The sequence below is a fragment of the Cryptomeria japonica genome, chromosome 11, assembly GCF_030272615.1.
Source record: "Cryptomeria japonica chromosome 11, Sugi_1.0, whole genome shotgun sequence".
Classification (NCBI taxonomy): Eukaryota; Viridiplantae; Streptophyta; class Pinopsida; order Cupressales; family Cupressaceae; genus Cryptomeria; species Cryptomeria japonica.
Genome location: NC_081415.1, coordinates 711,659,812 through 711,674,524, shown reverse-complemented (window position 1 = coordinate 711,674,524; position 14,713 = coordinate 711,659,812). Strand labels below are relative to the sequence as shown.

Genomic DNA, 14,713 nt, shown 5'->3' with positions numbered 1-14,713 from the left:
AGAGAGTGGTATCGTCAAAGTTGTTGCATTCCCAGTTGCAATTCAATTTATAGATTTAGTACTAGAGTGTATCAACCACTATAATCTAGATGCCAAGGCAATTAGAACAAATCATGACAAGCTAGTGATTAGTCTAGACAAGACTACTAGGTGTTTTATGTTTCCTGGAAGAGAAGAATATACAAACTTTGATTTTGCAACCTTACAATGGCACTTCAATGAGAAGAAAGGGCTCTATAGAAATATAATTGTTGGGGGATGGTTTGTAGTGTCAAAGAAAGGCAGGTCTCAATTGATTAAAACCCTACATAAGTCTCATTTCAAAGGAGAGATTCTTGATCCATATATAGGTTGAGGAGCAACATGAATGAATGGGACTTCGAAGAATGGATATTTTTCTTTGTGCAAGAAAGCAGTACTTGGATTGGGCCAACCTATTTAGTGATAGCCTTCATTCTATGATCTCAAATTTTTCCCTCAATAATTTTTTCTATATACCCTCTTATATTTTCTATGCATTGTCTTGCACCAGACCATGGCTTGGGCTTAGGCATGTGGAGGAGTATGATGATCATATTCAAATTTACAATTACTATCTTGATTTGTAGTTGGAGAAGAGATAAGTTTAGAAGAATAAATGGTGTGATTTCAATGAGGTTAGTCAGAAAACTTCAAGTGAATTTAGGCCAAAGGATTTCTCCTAAGGTCATTCAATTGATAAATCACTATGGAAGACACTTTATACAATTTCAAAGATTCACCTACATCGGAGTAGGAGGTTTTGATGGGTTTCCCATAACTTTCCTAAATATGTTGAAGATAAATTCATTCTAATTGTTATTTGCAAGCAAGTCTCATAGGTAAACAAGAGATGTACTAAGAGAAAGACACCAAGGATCTCATTCCTTATTGGGCTTGGACATTACATATGTAAATCATAATCAAGTGCCCTTAATAATGAAATGGACTTGGTCAAATACACCATTTTCACCTATGATCATTATAGGTTTCCTTTTTTATAGTAAGGATTTTGTTCAAAGAATAATTTACACCTTGCCCATGCATTTCATCATATGCCACACATGGAGGATTATTGGGTAGATTGTCTAGATGATTATGAAGTGAAAAAGAGAAGTTTGATGAGAATGAGGATAGAGAAAATTGTAACATTCAAGTTGGGATGGGATATATATGGTGTGGAAGATGATGAATAGAACTTTGATTAATGTCATCTATATTAAACATATTCAAATGCAACCCATAATTCCAATAGATTAGATCCTGCAAGAATCCAAGTACCTTCAATCAAGGACTGTTGTGCTTCTAAAATGAACACGTTTGGTTGGCTAAAAATAAGGCAAAAACCTCCAAGGTATATGCCAAGAGAAAATAAAAGATAAGAGGAAAAGATAATCCAAGCTTAGTAGGAACCCTTCTTCCTCACTGCCTACACCCACACAACAAATTGGTACTCCAAGGAAGTGGAAGTGGACATGAGCCACTCGAGAAGAAAAAGATTCCTAAAATTACTTGTGGGGATGGCCCACATAAGGATACATGGGCAGATGAGAAAAGAAAGAAAGGAAGAGAGAAGGAAACTGAAAAGGATGAAGGGAAAGGGAAAGTAGGTGAGAAAGAACAAGAAATTGGAGCAATGAAATAGATTTTTCTATCCCTTCACAAGATTCTAAGAAAACTCCTCAAAAATATAAGTTTCCCCCCTCTTTTCCTTTTAATTTGTATAATGTAACAAAGACCCCCCTCTAAAGAAGGCCCTTCAATTTACTCATAATCCTTTGTCAATAGATTTGGGTTCCACCTCTTCTCCATCTTGGTTAAAAATTTCATTGTCTAAGAAGAGGAAAATTGTACCTTTGAATTTTCTTGTTGATAATATTGTGGGAAAACTACTACAAGTGTCCCCAAAACCTAAGAAACTAATAACTACTCTAGGTTATTAGAATATGATAACTCTAAGAACTTGTTTGCAAAACTTGCATGCCCATAAGTGCAAAAAGAACCTAGTCAAGCTGCTACTGTTGATTTTAACATGACTAGGGTGGAATTTGAACCTCCAAGTAGGCATGGAGATGTCCATAATTTTCAACTGATTGCAACTAGGCTAGTAAGAATAACAAGAAAGGAAAAACAAGATAAAGAGGTATTGAAGAAAACATTGAAATTGCTCACAAGTTTTTTAAAGTCACTTGTGGATCCCTTAGTATAGCATGTCAATTCATTTGAGGCCTCTTTTGGCCCTTGTTTTGACATTAGAAAAGAGATGGTTAGTAAAGTGAAGAACGGAAACTTCTTTGGTAGGACTACTCAAGAGTGGATCAAAGATTTCAAAGAAAAGGAAACCCTTTATTGAGGAGATGATAAAAGTATATGAAAATATTATTGTAGCATGAAATAGTGTCAATATAGAAATTGTTAATGCAAAGAAAGATGAGGCTAAATGGCTACATAATAAGCATGAACTCAAATAAATTATTGACATGGGTATGGACAAAGCTACAACAAAAATCTTGTTGCCGACGCCAGGGATACTCAATGCATAATATGAAAGGAAAGTATCAAATGGAAAGACACCTTCAACCAAACAAAACAAGTTGCTCAAAAAATGCAAACATTATTCAAGAATTCAAAGATTTTGGGTGTCAAATCAAAAAGAATGATAATGCACAAGACATTGTGGATGATTTGACAGTTGATTTTCAAAACACAATTGATGCATTCTCAGACCCAAAGACCTTTAATAAAGAGAACTCAAAAAAGGTGGTGAGAATAAACTCAACATTATCCTCATATGAAGGCCATCCAACAAACTTGTATGCTAGAGTTGATGTTGTTCGTGCTAACAAGGCTCTGTGGATGCTCAAAACTCAAAACCTCTTTATTCCCTAGTAGGAAGGAATTCCCATAGTGATACAAGCTTTGAAAGACTATAAATCTCAGTTGGCAGCATAGCAATAGAATTAGATGAATGGGGCCAATGTAGACCAACACTAGTAGCCACCTTACTCTTTGTTATTTTAAGTTATTTTATAAAGTTTTAATATTTTGTAAAGTTAAATGTATTTAAAACTTTATTTAAATGATTATTTTCAAAGAATTAGTTTAGAAAGACTTTTGGGTAGTTACATGTTGAGATATTATAAATATGTAAATAAAGGACTATTGAAGGCTCCATAATTTTGATCCTCGTTGCATTGTAGTGCAAAAGAGAGACACAACCATATATAGGATCAATAAAATTTTGATATTATTTAAAGAAATTATTTTGTCTGTCTAAAACTAAGAATTAAATGGTTACTTTAACATTCATCTTAAATATGTGAGTTTGAATGGATATGTGAATATTTTTAATTCTTTGTGGATGAAATATTCATTTAAGTAGCATTCATCTTTCCTACAATTCAAGAAATTGTGATAAAATCTAAATTCATTTATTCATCTTCGGTATTTCAATCTTTGTGTTGAATTCTAGTGGTGATTATTTTCAAAAGTCTCACTAATATGTGTGTTTGAAGTTAATATTTCCAAATTCTTTTTTCGGTTTCAAGTTCATTTACGCATTTGTAACATGGCTATGTGCAAATACTAATCTACCTTTACTAATTTCTAGTTAAAAGTATACCCCTCTTTAAATATTCAAAAACAAAAATGTTTGATCATATGAAGGGAGTTGTACTTTTTTTAAATCCAAAGGGAAGCAATTTAATAGTTTACCTAACTCTTTGTTAGCAAATTTCTCTTCAATTTTGGGTGTGGAGTCAAAACAAAAACTTTTTACAGAAGATAAATATGTTAACCAACAATAACCCTTACGGTAAATGAATCATAATTGTAACTCTAACCCTAATTGATCCCCAATTGTAACGCTAATTGAACCCAACCTTAAAGCAAATCATAACCCTTCTTGAACCCCAATCATAGTCTTGATCTTAATCTTTATCATAGAATCATAACCCTAATTATAACCCTAGGTGAACACTAACCCTAATTGAACCCTAAGCCTAACATTAACCCTAACCCTAACACTAAATGAATCTTAAGCATAACCTTAACCCAAATTGAATATTTCCCCTAATTGAACTATAACCCTAACCTCAAGCTTTATCATAGAATGGTGACCCTAACCCTAACCTAACCTTAACCCTAACCCTAACTTAGTCTTAACTCTAACCCTAACCTTACCTTAATTGGGCCATAAGTCTAGTCAAACCCTAACTCTAACCTAACCCTTACCTTTACCTTAACCAGCTCTAATGCTAAATCAAAACTTTATCACATAACCCTAACCTTAACCAAATGATTTATTTTAGAACCCTAACTCTAACCCTCATGCTAACCTTAAGCTTTACCCTAGAATGTTAAACCTTATCCTAACCTAATCATAATGCTAATTGATCTCCAACCCTTAGTTGAGAGATCATGCTTCATTATCCTTAAATTCATTTAATTCAATAGAGTGAAAAATATTTTTTATGTAAATGTTGAATTAGAGTTGTTTTAATATTTATATGCAGTTGAAATATTTATTGAAAAGTGGGAGGTTAATATTATCATTTGTAAAAGTGTCAATCATTTTAGGGTGCATTATCAATGGAGCTTGTTGCCTTCAATTTTCTTTTTACTAAGGGGTGTTCCTAGATAAATTAAGTTTCATTGATAAATTTGAAGGTAAAGATTTTTATGCATGGCAAATATAAATGTAGTTACACCTAATAGAAAAAGATCTTTGGTATGTTTTCAAACCAAACTTAGTCTCACCAAATGATGCAAATGAACTTGTTAAGTGGAATATCAAAAATTAAAAAGTACTGAAAATTATTGGCCTCAATTTGTCAAAGGCATACCTATAGCATATGGATTTTAGAAATATGCTAAAGAGATTTGAGTCACTAGTAAGTTTTTCAATTAAGGTTAGAGTTAGGGTTCTAATTATGGTTAAGAGTTTAGATTGTATTGCATGTCTAATATAGTATTTACATTAAGCAAGGGAAAAAAAATAGAGGTATTATATGTACAAAAAAGAGAAATTACAAATCAAATCATGTTCTTCCAAAAGGAAAAAATCAAATGTTACTATTGTAAAAAAATAGGACACATATTTTTTAATTGTTAAAAGAGGGCATAAGATCTACTAGATGATAAACTAGATCAAAATGCTTACTTGGTTAAAGAAACAAATTGGAAAAAAATATGCAAAAGATGAAGAACTATCTTGCCTTGGGGATGAAGAGTATATATATTAGATAATTCAAATTGAAAGTTGGGGCATTGGAGGAAGAAGGCTAAATGGTACCTCTCAGTTGCCTTTTGTACTAGTGGCATTTCATTTCATTGGTATGTGCAAGCCTGCTAAGTTGGAAAAGAAGAGAATGTAGATATATTGATATTGTAAACAATTGTGTAAAAGAACTGCTAACTATAGAGATCCTCTAACTATTAAACTTCTTGGAAGTGTGATCGGTCGATGAAAAGTTCACTAGAAGTGAAAGTGAGATAACACATATGTAGGTGATCATGTGCAAAGAGATCCAAATAGCATGTCACAAACCTATAAGTATGCATAGACATGACTCTATTTCCACTTCATGCGGTATTCTTTCTCCCCATGTTTATCTATGGGGGGGTGTGAAGAAAATATATTATGATTTGCATGGGTTAGAATAATAATTTGTGTTATGTTAAACAAAAGTGAATTATAGTAACAACTCACGTAGCTATTCGAGGAATGAAGAATTGGTTAGATTTGCATTTAGAATAACTCAATATTATATTATAGTGAGTGAGCATAATAGTGTGAGGGAGTTGTTAATACAATTCATGTCGAGATTTAGAAACAAAAATAGGAGAGAATTAAGGTGGTTAAACAACTCACCTAGATCTAGTGTGAGTGTTTGGTGAAGTTGTTATAAAAGTTATACAACTCTTCATATGTGTGTGCGTGTGCGTGCGCGCGTGGTGGTAGGAGAACACACTTTCTATGGTTATGAGTTAGAAAAGGGGAAATCATCATCAAAGCAATCATGATCACCCAAGGTTAGGGTCTTAAAAGGAGCAGACTATAAATCAACAGAATTGGAGGCTTATCTAATTTTTTTGCTACTTCATGTTTGTGAATTAAGTCATTTTTATATGACTTAGTAATCTTCTTTTGTTTTTAACTTATGTAAGAAAATTTGGGTAAAAGTTATAGAAGCTAAATAGAAAACTTTGTACATATTTAATACTATGCTTCTATTCTCTCATTTTTTACTCAATAATACATCTCTCTCTCTCTCTCTCTCTCTCTCTCTCTCTCTCTCTCTCTCTCTCACACACACACACACTAAAAATCTTTCTAATCACTAAGCTTGGCCACACCTTATTAACCATAAAACTCACAAGATGATTAGCAGCAATTCTGAATGAAATAGTCAAGAATAACTGTGCACAACATCATAACAGAGAAACATAGAGGGTTTCGTATATATAATTTTATTTTTATTTTATCACTAAATTATTAACACTGTGCAGCATACTGCTAATGCCCTGTTATGATGCATCCCCAAACTCCCTTGACAGACAATCCTCTTTTTTTACATTGCAAACCTCTGATAAAAGGATAAACAATTGTCCTGAGTGAAGTCCTATTTTCAGAGTAAGTGTCAGCAGTTCAAATTGTAATTGTAATTATTGCACAGAAGGTTTCTTTCAGTAACATCTAGATGACCTGGCTTCCAAGGGAAAAGGGATACAGTCTCCCTTACGTTTAAACCTCTAAGCACACGTTGATGCAGAAATATTACATGAATATATGAATAGGAAAAAAGCTTTCTTCGATTGTCCAAGCTACAATTAAAATTGCCATATGTAGCTATACAATTTGTATAACAGCAGCTACACGTAAAGATCCTCCTTGTAGAAGATCAGGAAGATCATCGAATAAAAAAGCTGTCCTCCAACCCCAACCTTTAGGAGCTTTAGGTAGCAAGGTTCCTGCTTGTGTAAGACTGCCAAAAGTCATAACTTGTCGCTTTGAAGGACAAATCAACTGCTCACAATACCACCGATAAACATTTCTCAGCGTTCATCACAAATATTTATGATAACTTGCAGACTTCAGGCAAAATGGATTTCTTACTGAAATGTGATGATTATGCAGATCTTACCTGATATCGGACAGTTACTTTTTCTCTAGTGTCTGTGTATAAATGGACCTGTACAAGTAAACTCAATGAGAAAACACTTGATATAAAATAACACCCCTGCCTCACCTTTCCTCTTCACTGGAAGTATTTACTACTATTCATGCCTAAAAAAATTCTAATTGACACTGCCCAAAAAACAAATTGAGTTGATGGTACGACAACAATAAAATCAAATTTTAGCATTCACTGTTTGGAATCTTTGGAGGAAGATTAGATACTAGATTCTGTAAATGCTATAAATAATGTATCTTGAATAAGAATTTACCTTCTGTTGCAGATCCGTGATCTCTGCTTTGCGACGGTGCAGAAATAATCCTGACAAATTGAAGTTCCACAATTACTGTAATGTCCCCACTTTGAAATAGAATTTAATAATAAATAATAATAATAAAATTTAAATATTAGAGATTAAATTAAAATAAAAAAATATAATCAAATATAATTAATTAAAATTTAATTAAGTTAATGAATGGTCAAAAGACATGGAAGGAAAAGTTGTGACTCCCTCAACAATGAGATATAAAAGGGAGAAGAGAACCTCATTTGAGAGGGGGATAATTGGGAAATGAGAAGTGCACATCTGATTTAAATAAGAAGTGTAGACCTGATTATGAAAGGTTATGTCCCTTTCAAAGGGCAGAAATAATGAAGAGTTGCACTCTTTCAAAAAGATGCTAATGGTGAAAGGGTGTATCCCTTGCCAAAGGGCATGCATGATGAAGAGGTGTGACCTCACCATGGATTGGATTAGTTCAGAACTGTTACTAAGTTATAGGCAGTAGCATCTTGGTTCTTGGTGTCATACTTTATTTCCTAAGTTACCGGTTCTTCCCTGTTTTGCCTAGGTCCGGGTCTTGGTCCATGCCCGGTCCTAGTTCACCCCAGGTTCGACCTAGGTTCCACCCGAGTCCTTCCCAGGTGGCTGGGTTCCCTGCATGGCACGCAGGACCCACAGGGAACCCAGCCACCTGGGGAGGACCCGGGTGGAACCCAGGTTGAACCCAGACCCAGGCGGACCCAAGTGAACCCAAGCCCGTGGGTTCCCAAAAATGAGGCCCACGGGTCATAAAACAAAGAAAAACAATTAAAAAATAGTTTTTTTAATAGTGTTTTAGCATGTAAACCCTAATTCGCCCCTTTATGATGCATTTCATGCATCAAAACATTCATCAACTCATTCTATTTGCATTTTTGAAGATTTTTTCTCTACAACTAGGTTTCTTAGTTTTTGCATTTTTCTTTGAAAGTGAAGACTACGAAGGTGTGAGACACGCATCAAAGGCGTAGGAATCACTGGAGAAGGAAGATTTAGCCATCAAAGGTGAGTGAATATGACATTTTTTCATGTTTTCAAGAATTTTTTCAAGTTTTTTTCAAATTTTTTAAAAAAAATTTTAAGTTTTTTCAAATTTTTTTAAAGAAGCCCTGTATATTTTTTTACACTTTGAATGCATAGTATGGGGTTATAATGCCGAAATTTTCATAATTTTTTTCACTAATGTGTTTTCTCTTTTTATTTTAGGTGCATTATTCATATAATCATACATAATGGCTGGAACTGGAAGTGCAAGTGCAAGCTCTAGTTCAATTGCCCGTGTCCGAACTGAAAATAACCCCTTTAAAATTGATCAAGATTCACCACTTTGGCATTATACAACAATGATCAAGCAAGTGTCTGGTGGTGGGGGTTTTGTTTGGCAATATAAAGGCCACCTTTGTTTCATCCCTGGGCGTGGAATAAAATTTTGTAAGGGATCAGATGGCAAGGGGCTGTCAAAAGCTCTAGTTTTGGCATATATTAGAGAACAAGAGAAAGCTGATAGGAAAAGTGGCAAAGCAAAGACTGGTCATCCTCTTGTCCAGTCAAGCTCGAAGACTACGAGGCCTTCTAGTAGTATTGGCTCCACAACACCAGCTGGTTCACATCCTTTCATGCCAAAACCACCAGTTGATCCACTAGAGAATCAAAATGTTGTGGCTTCACAAAAAAGAGGCCCATTGGATAACGCCTTCAAAAATGAAATGAGAGAGATTGCAGATCAGAGCATTGGGCATTGCATTTATGGCAATGGGCTTCCTTTCAACCTCGTTAGATCACCTTACTTTCGGGACATGGTACATACCCTTTGCAACACACCATTTGATTATGTTTTTCCAAGGTATGAAAAGGTGAGAACCACCTTATTGGCAAAGGAGAAAGCATCCATAGAGTCACAGTTGAAAGACATCAAAGATACATGGCCAGAAATAGGTTTGACCTTCGTTTCTAGTGGATAGAAAGATTGTAAAAATAGGCCATTGATCAATGTTATCGCAGTGTGCCCTAAAGGGGCAATGTTTTTGGAAGCGATGGATTGTGAGGGGCAAGTGAAAGATGCAAGTTTCATTGCCAATATCCTCATAGAATGCATTGACATGGTGGGGCCTAAAAATGTTGTCCAAGTCATAACGGACAATGCTAAAAATTGTAGGGCAGCAGGGACTATAGTGGAGGCTACATATGGTCACATCTTTTGGACACAATGTGCAGTCCACTCACTCAATTTAATCATGCAAAAGATTGGCACACAAATTGATTGGGTGAAAAAATTGTACGCGGAGGGCGAGGAGATTCAAATGTTTGTGACTAATCATCATATGTCACAAGCCATTTTTAGGACCACCTCCAAGTTGGAGTTGTTGAAGGTAATTACTAATTTAAATTTTATTTTTTAATTTTTAATTTTTAATTTTTTATAATTGATATATGTTGTGTATTTTTTTGTCATGTTAGGTTGCTGAAACATAATTAGAAATTTATAAATTATAAAATAAAAAAATAGGAGCAGGCAGCAACAGGTATGTAGAAGACCATTTTTTGTTAGAATATTCAAGTATACCAGTCAACAAATTATAATTATATTAAACCTTATTGATATATCATTAATGGTAACTGTTGTGTATAGTGTTAATCAAATAGAAGGCATTAATATGATATTAATTCGAGAGACAAATTAGATAAATAATATTAAAATGATAATAGGGTCAAACTGGACGTATAAATATATATCTGCACATTAATTCTGGAATACATAATACAATTAAATTCAAGCTGCACAAAATATTGTAATGCTGTAACTCCATATGATGCGACTAATATAAGGAATAATAAATTCAGTATAATGGAATAATGGCAATAAATGGTTAATACTGATACAAAGATACTAACAGAAAATATTGATGATAACCCAATACAAGGCACTAATGTAATATAATGGAATGTGACAATTATATCAGATATAATGGATTATCATAATGTGATGAATTGAATAAATATAATAAATGATTCATTGTAAATGAGAGACTCTCTTAAGTACGGCACTCCATAGTGGATGCCTAACACCTCCCACATGGAGCCAAGAGGGGTGAAGCATCTGCTCTTGGGCTTAAGAGAGAAGGTGGTTGTGATGAGGGTGAACGGCGATAGAACACCTCGCTGGGTACGCCACTCCATGATGGATGCCTAACACCTGCCATATGGAGCCAAGGGGGGATATGATATCCTGCCCCTGAGCCTAGGAGGGATGGTTTCTTGGACACCCTATCCAACTAGTGGACTAAAGGAACTGACTTACAAACTCACTTTATATTATAATCTGATCTCATCTAGGAAATATAATAATCTGATCATATTCAACAAATATAATTCTAACAGTAATTAATATAGCAGATTTGATATCATTTAATATAATTCATATTTCAGTTTAAATATTATTTCATATATGTTCTCTAATTTTGTTGCAGGAAAACAATATACAAAGGTACACCTATAAAACCCAATTACTTATTTATAGATTTGGCCAATTTTGGGGTAAAATTAAAGCGTAACTAATTAAGGGACATTACAGTGGTATCAGAGCCTTGATCCTGCCATCCTACAGGGTAAGGCTAAAACAATGAATACATTTTAGTCAATGGGAAGATCTATCAATACATTTATTCACATATATGCTTCATGATTCAAGTGAATTGATGTGTATACTTCATGTGCTATGTATGTTCTCATATATGCTTCATGATTGATGTGTCTTCAACATATCCACTCTGTAAGTGCATTTCTCATGTATGCTTGTACCTTATGTGTATGTACTACTTCATTGTTTACATGTATGATATGTGGATGACTCATGCCTTATGCATATTCATGTCTATACTTCATGTGTAATTGTTTATCCATGCTTCATAATTGACATGTTGGCTTTCTGCCTAAGGTGTTTTCCACATGTGTATTTTTCTCATGTATGACTTGGTCTTAAGTGTACTTACGTGCATGATTCATGCCTTACATGTATTCCTCTATATACTTCATGATTCATGCCTTTCGTGTATTCATATGTATTATTCATGCTTTCCGTAGCTGCTTCATACCTTATGTGTTTTGCTTCATGTTTTATGTATATCCATGTGTGTTACTTCTTGCCTTACATGTATTCATGACTTCATGTCTTACGTATACTCATAGTTTTTCTTCTTGCCTCCAAGTGTCCATTATTTCATTCCTTATGTGTACACTTCATGTCTTATGATGTTTATGTGTGTTACTTCATGTATACTTTATTCTACATTTATACCACATGCCCTAAGTGAATTCATGTGTATACTTCATGCTTAATGTGTTACGTATATTCATATGTACACTTCATATGTATTCATACCATATGTGTATACTTCATATTTTATGAAGATGCTTCTTGCCTTATGTGTTTTGTGCTTTACACCTTATGCATATTCATGTGTATGACTCACGTCTTATGTATTCATGTGCATGTTCATACTTGATATATTGGATTCATATATAAAGTGTTTACTCCGTATGTGTTTCATGTGTATACTTTGCACCTCTAAGTGACATGTACGCTTCATACCTTACGTGTATTTATGGGTATTGCTTCATGCATTACTTATGTTTGTTTCAAGACTGCATGTATTCATGCAAATGCTTTATGTTTTCCATATGTTTATGACCATGCTTCATGTGTATCCATGGATGTGCTTGTATCTTATGAGATTGCTTCATGTAGTTTTAGTATGAATGTTTTGATGCTTCACGTTTCAACGTGATTACTTCATGTGTGTGTGTGTGCCTTCCTTGAATATGCTTAGTATGCCTTATGAGTACTTATAAATGTTCAAGGACTATACTCTAAATGGGGTGCATGTTTTAAATCACCCTAAGCCCATCTTTTGCAAACACGAAGGACAACATAGGGGCTGTTGAAACCTATAAGAAGGAAGAATGTGTGAGAGTAAAATTGCTCAAACCGTGCAATGATAGTATAAGAACTTGATGAATATAAGAAGTTCATTCCTTGCCTTGTCTCAAAGAGATATCCGTAGGAATAACCATAATTGTTTCATGATCACCATTGCTAGGGTTAGTTAAGGATCCACACATTGAGAAGATTTAGTTAAAACAATCATTGCTTGAGGACAAGCAATTTCGGGAAGGGCGGACTGTAATGTCCCCACTTTGCTTAATAACAAATAATAATAATAAAATTTAAATATTAGAGATTAAAATAAAATATGAAAGAATATAATTAAATATACTTAATTAAAATTTAATTAAGTTAATGAATGGTCCAAAGACATGGAAGGAAAAGTTGTGACTCCCTCAACAATGAGATATAAAAGGGAGAAGAGAACCTTATTTGAGAGGGGGATAATTGGGAAATGAGAAGTGCACATCTGATTTAAATAAGAAGTGCAGACCTGATTATGAAAGGTTATGTCCCTTTCAAAGGGCAGAAATAATGAAGAGTTGCACTCTTTCAAAAAGATGCTAATGGTGAAAGGGTGTGTCCCTTGCCAAAGGGCATGCATGATGAAGAGGTGTGACCTCTCCCTCACATTGAGAGATATAAAGGAAAGGAACCAAAGCATCCAGGAACATCACCATGGATTGGATTAGATCAGAACTGTTACTAAGTTACAGGCAGTAGCATCTTGGCTTTTGGTGTCACACTTAATTTCATATATATTCATAATACATAGAGGAAATTATAAAGTCTCCCAGCAAGGGAAAAGAGAGGAGGGAATAAACACAGAGTATTGATCTGAGTCTGCCAGTAAGGTAAGAAAGGAACACGGGAAGAATCTTCAGGTCTGCCAAAATAGGAAGATAGGAGCAAGCAGCAACAGGTATGTAGAAGACCAATTTTTGTTAGAATGTTAAAGTATACCAGTCAACAAATTATAATTATATTAAATCTTATTGATGTATCATTAATGGTAACTGTTGTGTATAGTGTTAATCAAATAGAAGGGATTAATATGATATTAATTTGAGAGACAAATTAGATAAAAAATAATAATTAGATAATTTGATATTAATTTGTGTATAGTGTTAATCAAATAGAAGGCATTAATAATATATTAATTTGGGAGACAAATTAGATTGAAAATATTTAAAATGATAATAGTGTCAGACTGGACATATAAATATATATCTGTACATTAATTCTGGAATACATAATACAATTAAATTCAGGCTGCACAAAATATTGTAATGCTGTAACTCCATATGATGCGACTAATATAAGGAATAATAAATTCAGTATAATGGAATAATGGCAATAAATGGTTAATACTGATACAAAGATACTAACAGAAAATATTGATGATAACACAATACAAGGCACTAATGTAATATAATGGAAGGTGACAATTATATCAGATATAATGGATTATCATAATGTGATGAATTGAATAAATATGATAAATGATTCATTGTAAATGAGGGACTCTCTTAAGTACGCCACTCCATAGTGGATGTCTAACACCTGCCACATGGAGCCAAGAGGGGTGAAGCATCTGCTCTTGGGATTAAAAGAGAAGGTGATTGTGATGAGGGGGAACGGCGATAGAACACCTCGCTAGGTACGCCATGTTTGCCACATTTGGGTAAACGATTAAATGCAGAAAGTAAATGCACAAAACATAATGGAAATATATTAAAGAACCAGTTTTTGTATTAATTCAACAGTCTATGTACATCAAGTGCTTACAACATCACACCAGATACAACTATCATGATCCTACTTCGAAGGAAAGGTATGCAATATATACTACCCGAAGGGGTGCGTCCAACTACCCTTCGGGAAGACTAACTAGCTGTCGTAACCCACAATTATCGACGACAACATAACATAATGATTATTCCCGACAACATCATCCCCCCCAAGAAAAGAAGTCGTCTCCGGACGACTTAATACAACATAGAGATGATGTTCATACATTAAACAGAATCAAAGTATAGAACTGCAAGAACTATTGACGCCAATTGAGCCCGGAACTCATACACCTGCTGCGTCCTCCCCTGAAAACCCTTTTCTGCTACCATCCGATGCTCAAGTGCGGATTTCACCATTATTGCTTCCGCAAGGAGTTCTTTTTTTTCCTTGACATCAGAGTCCTCTGGTGCCTAAACCAAACTTGTCTGCAAAACATGCTTTTCAGTCTCAACCTCCACC

General features: G+C 34.3%; 1 protein-coding gene across 4 annotated transcripts in view; it reads right to left on the bottom strand.

Moving 5' to 3' along the window:
* Positions 1-6,453: 6,453 nt before the first annotated feature.
* The window catches only part of LOC131061329 (uncharacterized), a 145,544-nt gene continuing 137,284 nt past the window's right edge, over positions 6,454-14,713 (bottom strand). For all 4 annotated transcript variants that reach the window (XM_057994969.2, XM_057994972.2, XM_057994970.2 and 1 more), the window contains 3 exons: positions 7,468-7,517; positions 7,164-7,211; positions 6,454-7,045 (listed from right to left, as the gene is read on the bottom strand). In XM_057994969.2, the coding sequence (XP_057850952.1) occupies positions 6,869-7,045; positions 7,164-7,211; positions 7,468-7,517 (275 nt within the window). In that variant the 3' untranslated portion in view covers positions 6,454-6,868. The remainder of the gene's footprint in view (positions 7,046-7,163; positions 7,212-7,467; positions 7,518-14,713) is intronic.